Source organism: Cebus imitator, unplaced genomic scaffold (assembly GCF_001604975.1).
Source record: "Cebus imitator isolate Cc_AM_T3 unplaced genomic scaffold, Cebus_imitator-1.0 Scaffold216, whole genome shotgun sequence".
In the NCBI taxonomy this organism is placed as follows: domain Eukaryota; kingdom Metazoa; phylum Chordata; class Mammalia; order Primates; family Cebidae; genus Cebus; species Cebus imitator.
This window is the reverse complement of record NW_016107531.1, coordinates 934626-946708: the sequence shown is the minus strand read 5'-3', so window position 1 is coordinate 946708 and position 12083 is coordinate 934626. Positions and strand designations below refer to the sequence as shown.

At 50.4% G+C, this 12083-nt stretch overlaps 1 protein-coding gene and 1 pseudogene across 2 annotated transcripts in view; one reads left to right on the top strand and one right to left on the bottom strand.

The window, feature by feature from the left end:
• Window positions 1–1694: 1694 nt before the first annotated feature.
• Window positions 1695–12083, top strand: part of CDK9 (cyclin dependent kinase 9) — a 10983-nt gene continuing 594 nt past the window's right edge. The window contains exons 1-7 of one of the 2 annotated variants that reach the window (XM_017549067.2): window positions 1695–2176; window positions 2627–2708; window positions 3453–3543; window positions 3887–4053; window positions 4154–4325; window positions 4483–4631; window positions 5097–5404. In XM_017549067.2, the coding sequence (XP_017404556.1) occupies window positions 1719–2176; window positions 2627–2708; window positions 3453–3543; window positions 3887–4053; window positions 4154–4325; window positions 4483–4631; window positions 5097–5404 (1427 nt within the window). In that variant the 5' untranslated portion in view covers window positions 1695–1718. Of the gene's footprint in view, window positions 2177–2626; window positions 2709–3452; window positions 3544–3886; window positions 4054–4153; window positions 4326–4482; window positions 4632–5096; window positions 5987–12083 lie in introns of those variants that run through there. The other variant, XM_017549066.2, reaches the window with a different exon arrangement.
• On the bottom strand, window positions 7853–9360 carry LOC108318198 (annotated as a pseudogene).

The window sequence follows — 12083 nt, the reverse complement described above, 5'->3', positions numbered from 1 at the left end:
TAGTGTACCTGTGAAGCCCACTGCACACTGCTCCCTGCCTGAACCCCTCTGTGGCTCCACACTGCCCTCAGGAAAGGGCTCCTTCCTCCTCAGCCTGACCCTTAGACCCTTCCCTGATAGTGCCCTTCCCTAGAACAGGACCTCTTGTGACATCAAGGTCACTAAAGCCATTCCTGCCTCCTCCTAGGAGGCTCTGAGGCTAAGCAGTGTGGGGTAAGAGCTGGGAGCCACACCAAGGGCTTATTGCAGGAAGAGAGGGTACTGAGGGTATGGGGGAGTGCAGAATCAGCGTAGCATCGCCCTGACTGCAGGCAGGCTTGGGGGAGACAGTAGAGATTTGCACGGCCACTGCCTGTGGGGCGGGATGTGAACTGGAAAGAGCCTCAGAGGTCACTTTCAGGTTCTTCCGGGACAGACAGAGCCCAGACAGGGGGGCCAGGTCTCAAGATCCACCAGCAGAGGGCTGGAGAGGAGGGGGCAGACTGCAGCCGGGCAGAGGCAGAAAAGACGGCTTTGCTGGAGGCTGGTCCTTGGGCACAGCTGGAGCAGGAATCTGGAGGCCACTGGAAGCAGGAAGATGGGGGCGGAGGGAGAAGGGGGGTGAATGGTGAACCCGCACCCTCATATAAGGACAGCAGGTCTCCCGACTGCTCTCCTCCTGGCCCAACCGCAAATGGCGTGAGTCAAGAGTCCCCTTCACACTCAGACACCCAGGTTCGGGTCCCAGCTTTGTCGCAGTGTGACCTTGGGCAAACGACCTCACCACTCTGAGCCTCAATGTCGTCTTCTGCAAAATGGGTTAGTGATCCTGACTATGGGGCTATTGATTCAGGAGTCGGCAGGAACGCCCAGCACTCTGAGCACACAAGAGAACTGAGAAAATGGCAGCTGTTTTCTGCGATTATTGACCCGGGGCCGGACCAGCTCTGGCGCGGCTCGGCGGAGGCGGGAGTTCTGCGGGTCCCATCCCTGCCCCCAGAAGAGCCGCGCTCCAGCAATAGAAGGCCCGGGCGTTGCTTTCAAGCCGTCTCCAGTGCCGCGGCGCCCCCTGGCGGCCATCGGTTGCCATGTCAACGGCGGGTGGCGGGGACCGGGGGAGGCGGCGGCGGGGGCCGTTCTCTCCTCCCAAGGCCGGAGGACGCTCCCTCCGCACCTCCCGCCTTCGACTCTCGGGGGGCACTCCAAGCCGAGGAGGAAGGGGCTCTCCGCGGCAGCGGGCATGTGGGGGTAAACTGAGGCACGCGGCGGGGCGCCCGCAGCCAGGTGCCGAGCGCGGGGCCCCACCTCCGAAGGCGGAGGAGGGGCCGCGGGCGGTGACGCGCCTAGGGCGGCCGGCGGACAGCGAGCGGGCGGGCGGGCGGGCGGTGGCGGCGGCGGCAGGTGCGGCCGCGGAGGGTGGGAGGGAGGAGGGAGGGGGCGGGCGGAGGAGGAGGGGAGGGCGAGGCCGGGCACCTCCCCCTTTATAACGCGCCCCCTCCCGGGCTCTCGGGCTGCCTCCTAGTCGGCTCTTCCCGTCTCGCCCCTCGCCCGGCTGCCCCGGGCCCGGGCCCGGCCAGGGAGCCCCCAGGCCCCGGCTCGGGGGCCGCCCCCCCCGCCCGCCGCCCCGCGCAGCCCGGCGGAGGCGGCGCCGTCGGAGGAGGAGGAGCAGGGCACTGCGGCTGGCCCCGGATCGGGCGCCAGAGCGGCAGCAGCTTCGGCAGCGGCGGCGGCCCGGGCCAATGCAGCGGGACGCGCCGCCCCGAGCCCCAGCCCCGGCGCCCCGGCTCCCCGCGCCCCCGATCGGGGCCGCCGCCAGTAGTGGCGGCGGCGGAGGCGGGGGCAGCGGCGGCGGCGGAGGCGCCTCTGCAGCTCCGGCTCCCCCTGGCCTCCCGGGAACTACAAGTCCCAGGGGGCCTGGCGGCGGGCGGCGGGCGGAAGAGGCGGGGTCGGCGCCGCGGGGCCGGAAGTGGCCGTGGAGGCGGAAGTGGCGCGGCCGCGGAGGGGCCTGGAGCGCGGCGGTGGGACCCGGAGCGGGAGCGGGAGCGGCAGCGGCAGCAGCGGCGGCCGGGGGCGGCGGCGGCGGCGGCGGCGCGCTGGAGGCGGCCATGGCAAAGCAGTACGACTCGGTTGAGTGCCCCTTTTGTGATGAAGTTACCAAATACGAGAAGCTTGCCAAGATCGGCCAAGGCACCTTCGGGTAAGGCTGTGCCCCTCGGGGTTGGGAGTCCTAGGCTTGCACCCTGTCGGGACGCCGGGGACCCGGCCTGAGGTGGTAGAGAAGGCGCCTGTCTCTGGGCTTGCCCACAAGTCTCTAGGCCGTGCCGCACCCCGCCTGGGCCTGACGGAGCTGGCTGGTGGGGAGGAGCCTGAGGCCCGTGGTGGGGGGCGGGGAGGGGCTGCAGAGAAGTGCCCGTGAGGGGAGCGAGACCTCTCCAAGAGACGCCCGAGTGAGGAGAAGGGACTGAGGGGAGGAAGCAGAGGTTCCGAACGAGACCGGGTGCCGCGTGGGGTAGCCGCGTGTTCTGGGTACCCGGCCCAGCCCCGCCCGGGAGTCTTTTGCTGCTGCCCCTCCTCCTGTAGTGGGGGAGGGGCGGGCCCTGCGGAAACGGCCTGATGAGCTCTCTTGGGTCGCCCTTTCCGCCTGCAGGGAGGTGTTTAAGGCCAAGCACCGCAAGACCGGCCAGAAGGTGGCTCTGAAGAAGGTGCTGATGGAAAATGAGAAGGAGGGGGTGAGTACGGATCGGGCGTGCGGGCGGGCCGGCTAACTGCCCAGGACCCCGGGTTGGCTTTCCACCCTGCTGCTTCCACGAGTCTCAGGTTGAGATTCATTTTGTTTGTAGCAGTTTATTTTGTTTGTAGCAGTTTAGAAATTTCCGAGGAATTTGGTCTCCACCCTAAAACCGAAATGCTTCATTCTTAGGCAATTATAGTTGAGGCCAGGAGGGGGAGTTAATGTTTGCATCGTGTGCCCACGAAGTTAGGAAGCCTTTAAACACCTTTTTCTTAGTGTTAAATTTTGCTTAATGTAAAAGAGATACATATGCACGGTTTTTGGAAGGTGACTAATAATTATTTAATATATTTAAAAGGAGAGGTTCCTCCTCCACCGCGTCTTAGCTCTAGTATAGTTTCCCATAAACCTTCATTTTGCTGCTCTAGCAAAGACGTTATTAAGTCATCATGTTTGTTGCCAACAAAACAGCCGTAGAGCTCAAGCTTAAAGGCCGAAACCGCAGAGCATTTAGTGGCCAGTTGGCCAGTAGCAAAGTACTGCTGTTTCAGTTTGTTGTCTGAAACCATCTTTTTGTGGTGTGTGTGCCCCTGCTATACCTATTTTACACATAAGGCTTCTGAGACAGCTGAGTTCAGAGCACGTGTTCTTGCTTTGTCTCCCAGCTTGTCTCTGAGTATAGAACCCAGGGCTGGGCTCTGTACTGCGCTCTCTCCTGACCACTTCCCCCTCTCCCTCCCAGTTCCCCATTACAGCCTTGCGGGAGATCAAGATCCTTCAGCTTCTAAAACACGAGAATGTGGTCAACTTGATTGAGATTTGTCGAACCAAAGGTAAGTGGTTTGGCTCTTGAGATAACGCTTATAGCCTAAGGTTTTGTTTGCAGAGTTGGAACTGGACACACCTAAACTGCCTCTTCTTAACCCAGATGGACCCATGGTGACTGCTTTCTCTGGTCCTCTTTCATCATAGCTGGTGCTTCCCTGGGGCCTGCCACAGCACCTGGCCCAGAGGAGGCACTCAGAAAATATTTGGCCAGTGAAGGAAGGAACAGACGGATGCTCTGGAGGGCATGGGTGTCCGTGGGTTGGGGCAGGAAGAAAGAAGCTGGTTGTGGGAAAGTGAGTTGGGTGTGGTTTTCTTGACTTTTTCTTCCTTCTGCTATTCCTGCCTCAGCTTCCCCCTATAACCGCTGCAAGGGCAGTATATACCTGGTGTTCGACTTCTGTGAGCATGACCTTGCTGGGCTGTTGAGCAATGTTTTGGTCAAGTTCACCCTGTCTGAGATCAAGAGAGTGATGCAGATGCTGCTTAACGGCCTCTACTACATCCACAGGAACAAGGTGGGGGCCAGACCTGGGAGGAGGACCCGGGCTGGGGCTGGCCTTGGTTCCCACGCCTGGGTGGATGTGACTGAAGAAGCCACTCTTGCCCTTCCTGCAGATCCTGCACAGGGACATGAAGGCTGCTAATGTGCTTATCACTCGTGATGGAGTCTTGAAGCTGGCAGACTTTGGGCTGGCCCGGGCCTTCAGCCTGGCCAAGAACAGCCAGCCCAACCGCTACACCAACCGTGTGGTGACACTCTGGTACCGGCCCCCGGAGCTGTTGCTCGGTGAGGACTCCCGAGCGGGCCGAGGGGGGTGAGGGCCAGGCATCCACCTGGCCCCAGCCCCCCACTGCCAGGGCTTCTTGAGCTGCCGGCCCTGGGGCATCGAGCCTCAGGAGGCCCTCGGGCTCAAGGGGCCCTCCTGGTGCGCTCTTCTTCCCAGGGGAGCGGGACTACGGCCCCCCCATTGACCTGTGGGGTGCTGGGTGCATCATGGCAGAGATGTGGACCCGCAGCCCCATCATGCAGGGCAACACGGAGCAGCACCAGCTCGCCCTCATCAGTCAGCTCTGCGGCTCCATCACTCCTGAGGTACAGGGTCCTGGTCTCCACGGGGTGCAGAGATCCAGGTCCCCCTGGCAGAGGGGGAGTGGGGAGTGGAATGGAAGGAGCGCTCCTCTCTGGAGGGGAGGCCGGTTTGGGGACAGGGCCTGCCCTTGAGAGCCGCATAGGCTGTGTGCCAGTCTCGGTTCCCTCACCTGTTCTGTGGCCTTGGCAGAGCATCTGAGCCAGCGCTGCGTTTCTCTTTTGTGAAACAAATGTAACATGTATCAGGGTTGGAGCCCATATTCCAGGTGATGTAGGTAAAAGGGCCTGGCACATGGTATATGCCAGTCTGTGGTGGGCACTGATTCTCCTGGGAGGGGTCGAGTTCTTCCTCCAGTTGCAGTCTTGGAGCCTCCGAGTGGAGCAGATATTTTAGTCCTTTTAGGCCTTGACCAAGGGACAAGCCACACACTCCTGACCAAACTCCACCTCTCTCAACACTCCTTCCAGGTGTGGCCAAACGTGGACAAGTATGAGCTGTATGACAAGCTGGAGCTGGTCAAGGGCCAGAAGCGGAAGGTGAAGGACAGGCTGAAGGCCTACGTGCGCGACCCGTACGCTCTGGACCTCATCGACAAGCTGCTGGTGTTGGATCCTGCCCAGCGCATCGACAGCGACGATGCCCTCAACCACGACTTCTTCTGGTCTGACCCCATGCCGTCTGACCTCAAGGGGATGCTCTCCACTCACCTGACGTCCATGTTTGAGTACCTGGCACCGCCGCGCCGGAAGGGCAGCCAGATCACCCAGCAGTCCACCAACCAGAGCCGCAATCCCGCCACCACCAACCAGACGGAGTTCGAGCGTGTCTTCTGAGGGCTGTCACTTGCCACTAGGGCTGTTGTATTCTGCTTTGTGACTTGCATCATGGAGACGGTGGGGCATTTGAGTTTGTCTCTCACGCATATTTTATTTAATCCCCACCCTGGGCTCTGGAAGCAGCCCGCTGAGTGGACTGGAGTGGAGCATTGGCTGAGAGGCCCGGAGGGCACCAGGACTCTCGGTCTTGCTCCCTGGCTTTCTGGAAGGTGCCCAGAGGGTCTCCATGGGGTGGGAGGAGGGGATCGCCTACCAGTGACTTTATCTAAGAGCTCCCAGCATGGTGGAAGAGGAGACAGGTCCCTCACCCATCCACAATCCTATTCTCAGGCCGAGAACCCTGCGTGGGGACAGGGCTGGCCTCAGGAGTGGGCTATATTTGGCCTCACCCTCAGAAGCACTGGGGCTGGCACAAACTCTTGGTTTCTTCAACAGGAGAGTTTTATCATGTTTCTTTTGGTTCAGTTGTTTGGAGACATTCCTAGACACGGTTTGGTAAGTTATAATTAAAAATTGAGTTTAAAAAAAAAAAGGCAGTTGTGACAAATGTACCATACTAGTATAAGATGTTAATAGTATGAGAAACAGGTGTGGGGCACATGGGAATTATCTGTACTATCTGTACAATTTTCTTTAAAGCTATTTGAAAAAATAAAGCTTATTAAAAAAAAACTTAGGAGATGCAGCTACAGCAGTGGTTACAAGAAAATTTATATTAAATACTTATATTCCAAAAAAGAAAGGTCTCAAATCAATAAACTTCCATCTTAAGAAACTGGGGAGGCTGGGCGTGGTGGCTCACGCCTGTAATCCTAGCACTTTGGGAGGCTGAGGTGGGTGAAACACTAGGTCAGGAGTTCAAGGCCGGCCTGGCCGACATGGCGAAACCCTATCTCTACTAAAAATACAAAAACTTAGCTGGGCGTAGTGGTGGGTGCCTGTAATCCCAGCTACTCGGGAAGCTGAGGCAAGAGAATCGCTTGAACCTCAGAGGCAGGGCCCAGGTGTGAACCTTGGGAAACCAGGCTTAAAAATTAAAAATGAATAAAAAAAAAACAAATCCAACAGGGAGGCCAGGTGTGTTGGCTCATACCTGTAATCCCAGAAATTTGGGAGGCTGAGGCAAGAGGATCTCTTGAGGCCAGCAGTTTGAGGCCAGCCTGGACAACACAGCAAGACCCCATCTTTACAAAAATGTTAAAAATTGGCCATGTGTTGTGGCATGCACCTGTAGTCCCAGTTACTAGGGAAGTTGAGGTGGGAGGATTGCTTGAGCCCAGGAGTTTGAGGCTGCAGTGACCTAGATCATGCCACTACACTCCTGCCTGGGCAATAGAGCAAGACCATTTAAAAATTTTTATTTTAAAGATACTGCCATTTTTATACATTTTGATGATTTTTCAACATATTGCAGCTGTTTGCCTTTGCAGCACAGCAATTCAGACACTATACAAAATTACCAGCAAGACTGGAATGATGTATTAATAGACGGCACTGTCATGCTTATATTATATTACCAGAGAATGAAAATACAGTAAAGACAATTATCACTGTACACAGCTTAAAGGAAAAAGGGGAGTGTGTTGAGCAGCCACCCATCCCTGTACTGAAGAGGGGCAGGTAGAAAAATCTTAGATATGGAGCTACTAAGTCTGGTTTAATAGTCAAGATCATCGCATTTGAAGTTCTAATTTTTGTTATTTAGTTCGTAACTAAAACGATTTCCTTCTGGAATATACTTGTAGTCTTGTTAAGGTTTATGTGTACACACGCTGGTCACAGCAAGCAGATAAAGTGCCCTCATCAAACTATTCTCTACTGGAAAAGGAGATGAAAGATTTTGTCCCTGTTGCCACCTGTTGCAGATGTCAATGTTAATAAGTTCAGAGTATCCATTAGTGCATTTTGATGAGTGCATAACAAGTTTCTGTTGGTTTATATTTTGGGGGGAAGCCAAGAAAAAAGGCAAGATTCTCCAACTGCACAAATTGCACTATTTGTGTTCCCAACATTAACAGGCAGAAACAGTAACACTTAAAATGTGCAGCAGCAGGTTTTTTTTTTTTTTTTTTTTTTTTTTGACTCAAAGGACCTGAATTCAGTGGGCATGTCCTTTTAAGTTCACTTTGTCGTAGACAGTTTAAGATATGGTCATTTCTCAGTCCTTAATTCTCCAAATCTAGATTTATAAAGTAACAATGTGAATCCCGTTGTGAAACTGGGGAAATAATGTCCACCTCAGTTTAGCTGACAACCAAAAGATGCTTTTCACATCAAAGAAATTATCAAAAAGGCTGTGTCACATTCCAAAGCCAAAAAAAAAATTAATAAGAATGCAAACACGATGAATATTGTACCACTGCCAAGACTCTGCCTACAGTGGAGCTTCAGCGATGCTGTCCTGTGAAGCAGCCTTCCGTTTGCCTGGCTCCTCTTCCAGAGCCAAGTTTCTGTGCCATGCCACCCCGTGGAGGAGGTCCTCTTCCATCATGCTCACACATCATTCTGCCACCCACAATTCCACGTGGACCACCAGGACCTTGATCATTGCGCCTAACAACTCTGCAATCATCACCACCACCTCTGGTTTCTCGCTCTCTTGTAGCTCTTGTTTTTTTCTCTTTCACATTTAAACTACTTCCCCTCGAAACATAATCGGTTTCGCAATTAAGATTCTCTGAACTGGTTCAGAGTCATCGAAAACCACAAAACCAAAATTTGGAAGCTTTCCCCCAACACCCTTGGTATTGATATGAAGTTCCACGTTTCCAAAACTCATGAAGAATTCTTCCAGTTCATTTTCATCAATATCATGTGGCAAGTTACCAACAAAAAGTTGATGACTATCTGGATAGTGAATTATTCTATGGTTGTCAGAGTCATTCAGTTCTATATCTCCTCTGCCTGGTCTTGGTCTTCTAGCAGGAAAAGCAGGTCATTGTCTAGGTCGCTGTTCATGAACAGGAGGTGGCTGGGATTGAACTTCTGGTTTAGCTTCAACTCTTGGCTTTGGTGGTTCTTGTGGCAGAGAAACAGGTTCTGCCAGAGGAGGAGGAGTAGACTTCTCCTATAATTCTTCTAAATTCTTCTCCTCCACTTGTGGTTTCAGGTCTTCAGTCTTTGTTTCAGATTCTGGCGCAGGTTCAGGTTCATGAGAGGATTCTTCCAAAGGCTCCTCTATGCCATTAGTCACAGGGTGAGCTTCATAGTAACCACTGTTTGCATTTTCTTGCACAGGTTCAGGAGATGGTTGTCTTTCTTCTTGTTCCTCTTTTACTTCATCTTCTTCATCAAGTTCGGGCTCAGAATCACTGAACACTTCCTCTTCATTACGAAACATATCATTGTGAACATGAAATTTATTTGGGACAGATCCTTCAGGAGCCAGAACAAAGGTCTGCATAAAATTCCTTTTCGGTTTTCCACTGTTAGCAAACCCATGACCTGGACAACTACTCCATCACTTAAGGTTGCATGAGCATCCACATGATGAATTTTATATGACATTCACTGAAGTTCAGAGATAATACTTAGTGGTGTATATCATTTTGGCCATAGCTGTTTAGCTTCCTGGGGTTTTCCTCTAGCATCTACTCTACCATGAACATAGGAAGAATTCCTGCCACAAAACCCGTGTAAACATTCTGGAGCTTTACTCAGCAAAGTATAATATTGTTTCACAAACTCCCGCCCTACAAGCAGCGGACTGGGATTCTCCATAACCATTTCTTTGCTGCACAATGTCAAATGCCGGTGTTTAGATCTAGTAATTCCTTTCAGCAGGTTTGAAGAGCAAGAGCTGAGAAATGCGCCCTCCAGTGGCAGAATGAGGGGCGTCTAGTACCCTTTTTACCACCAAACAAAGCCCTGTCACGTCAGCAGAAGAAACATTTCTTTCAACTCAAAAAAATAAGACCTCAGATTTGATAGCTTGCAGTAAGTCCTGCTTGGCGACAATTAAACACCCTGCAAGTCGAAACACCGACCATGTCTCTTTGAAAAAGAAAATCTAGCAGGGAATTCAATGGCCATACACTGGAGGGAATGTAAAATTTGTCCAGGAAAATCACTAAAAAATTAGCAACTAGAAAAACAACAACAATCCTTGTGGGGTAGAAGAATCTGATACTAAAGTTGTGTAATATATTATTTAAAATGTTCAGTTTGCACCACAAAATTAAGAGACATGCAAAGAAACAGAAAAGTATGATATATATGCAGGAAAAAAAGGGGTGCCAACAAAAACGTCCTGGAGGGGGCCTATATTTTGGACTTAGTAGAAAAAGCTTTTATATCAGCTATTATAAATACAGTTGAACCTTGAACAAAACAGGTTTGAACTGTACAGGTCCACTTATATGTGGATTGTTTTCAACCAAATATGGATCAAAAATATAGTATTCTGGGATGTGAAACCTGCATATATGGAGGGCTGACATTTTGACTACATGTGCATTCCTCAGGGCCACCTGTGGAACTCGACTGTGTGAATTTTGGCATACGCAGGAGTCCTGGAACCTATCCCCGCATATACCAAGGGACTTAAGGATATTCGAACTTAAGGAAATTATGCCTAAAAAAATTTCAGGAAAGTGTGACAACAATATCTCACCAAATAGAGACTAGAGATGGAAGTTGTTTTTAAAAAACAAATTCTGGAGTTTAAAAGTATAATATCTGAAGTGAAAAATTAAATAGAGGGGCCCATTAAGAGATTTAACAGGAAAAAGGAATAATCAGCCAACAAGAAAACAGGTTAATGAAGAAATCCACTCTGAAGAACAGAAAGAAAAATGAATTTAAAAAAAAATGAAAGAGGCTGGGTGTGGTAGCTATGCCTGTAATCCGAGCACTATGGGAGACCAAGATGGGCAGATCACTTGAGGTCAGGAGTTCAAGACCAGCCTGGTCAACATGGTAAAACCCTGTCTCTACTAAAAATACAAAAATTAGTCAGGTGTGGTGGCAAGTGGCTATAATCCCAGCTACCTGGGGGGCTGAGGCATGAGAATTACGTGAACCCAGGAAGCAGAGGGTGCAATGAGCCAAAATCACATCACTGCACTCCAGCCTGGGTGACAAAGCCAGACTCTGTCTCATAAATAAATAAATATTAAAAAATTAAAAAGTTAAAAAAAAAATGAAAGAGCCTCACAGACCTGTTGGACATCATCAAGCATGACAAAATACAGTATGCATAACAGGAGTTCTAAAAATAGAAGAGAAAGGAGCAGAAAAAAATATCAGAATAAATAATAACTTCAAATTTCCAAAATTGGATGACAAATATTAATCTATACGTCCGCGCTCAGTGAACTATAACTAAATTCAGTGAGATCCATATCTAGACACTCATAATCAAATTGATGAAAATCAGACAAAAAGAAAATCTTTAAAGAACACAAAAATAGACTTGTCATGTATAAGAGATCTCAATAAAATTAAGAGCTGACTTCTCATCAGAAACCATACAGGCCAAAAGACAATGGGATGACACTGTCAAAGTGTTGAAAGAGTAAGAAGAATTCACCTAAATCTTTCAAAAATGAAGGCGACCTGGCCAGGTCTGGTGGTGGCTCACACCTGTAATCCCAACACTTTGGGAGGCTGAAGCAGGCGGATCACTTGAGGTCAGGAATTCGAGACCAGCCTGGCCAACATGGTGGCACCCCATTTCTACTAGAAACATAAAAATTAGCCAGGGATAGTGGTGGGCACCTGTAATCCCAGTTACTTGGGAGGCTGAGGCAGGAGAATCACTTGAACCTGGGAGGCGGAGGTTGCAGTGAGCCAAGGTAGTGCCACTGTACTCCAGCCTTAAGACTCCATCTCCAAAAAGAAAACAAAACAAAACAAAAAATGTGAAGGAGATCCACACACAACACTGCACTATAAACTCCTTGAAGAAGGTTAGACATCATGCTCTGCAAGTAGTTCAGGATTGTCATGTTTTAAGAAAATGAGTAACAGTTTTCTGTAGGTGAATTTTAATCTATAGAAAAAGAAGTGTGTCTTGTGAAAAGTATGTAATAGAGTTAAGAGCATCAAACTGTGCACTGTCTTTTGAGAGCCAACTGTCCAGTTGTGAGAGTTCAAAGGTGGATAAAAGCTAGTCTATATACCAGGAGAGAAGTGAATAGGTCAAATACAATTGAGATTTGGAAATAACCAGTTATAACAGTAAAGTAGCCATGCCCCTAGATTTACTCTTTTGTTTACCTATTCTTTATTTCAGAAACCTAATGTTAAGTATCAAAAGCAAAATATTTGTTGTGAAAAAGATGTGAAAAATGGAAGATGGCTAATTCTTGGGAACATGCAAAATGAACTTTATGCTTTCAGTGTTCATTCTAATAACTAGTTCTTCTTGATGACTAGAATACAAAGAATACTAAAAAATCTGAATTTCCACTGAACCAAGCATTTTTAGAATAAGACCTTTCCTGAATATGCCACTGTTTTGACTTCTGCTTTTGTTAAGATTGAAATGGGCCAGGCGCCGTGGCTCATACGTATAATCCCAGCACTTTGGGAAGCGAAGGCAGGCACATGACTTGAGCTCAGAAGCTGGAGACCGGCCTGGGCAACATAAGGAGACCCCATCTCTATTTAAAAAAA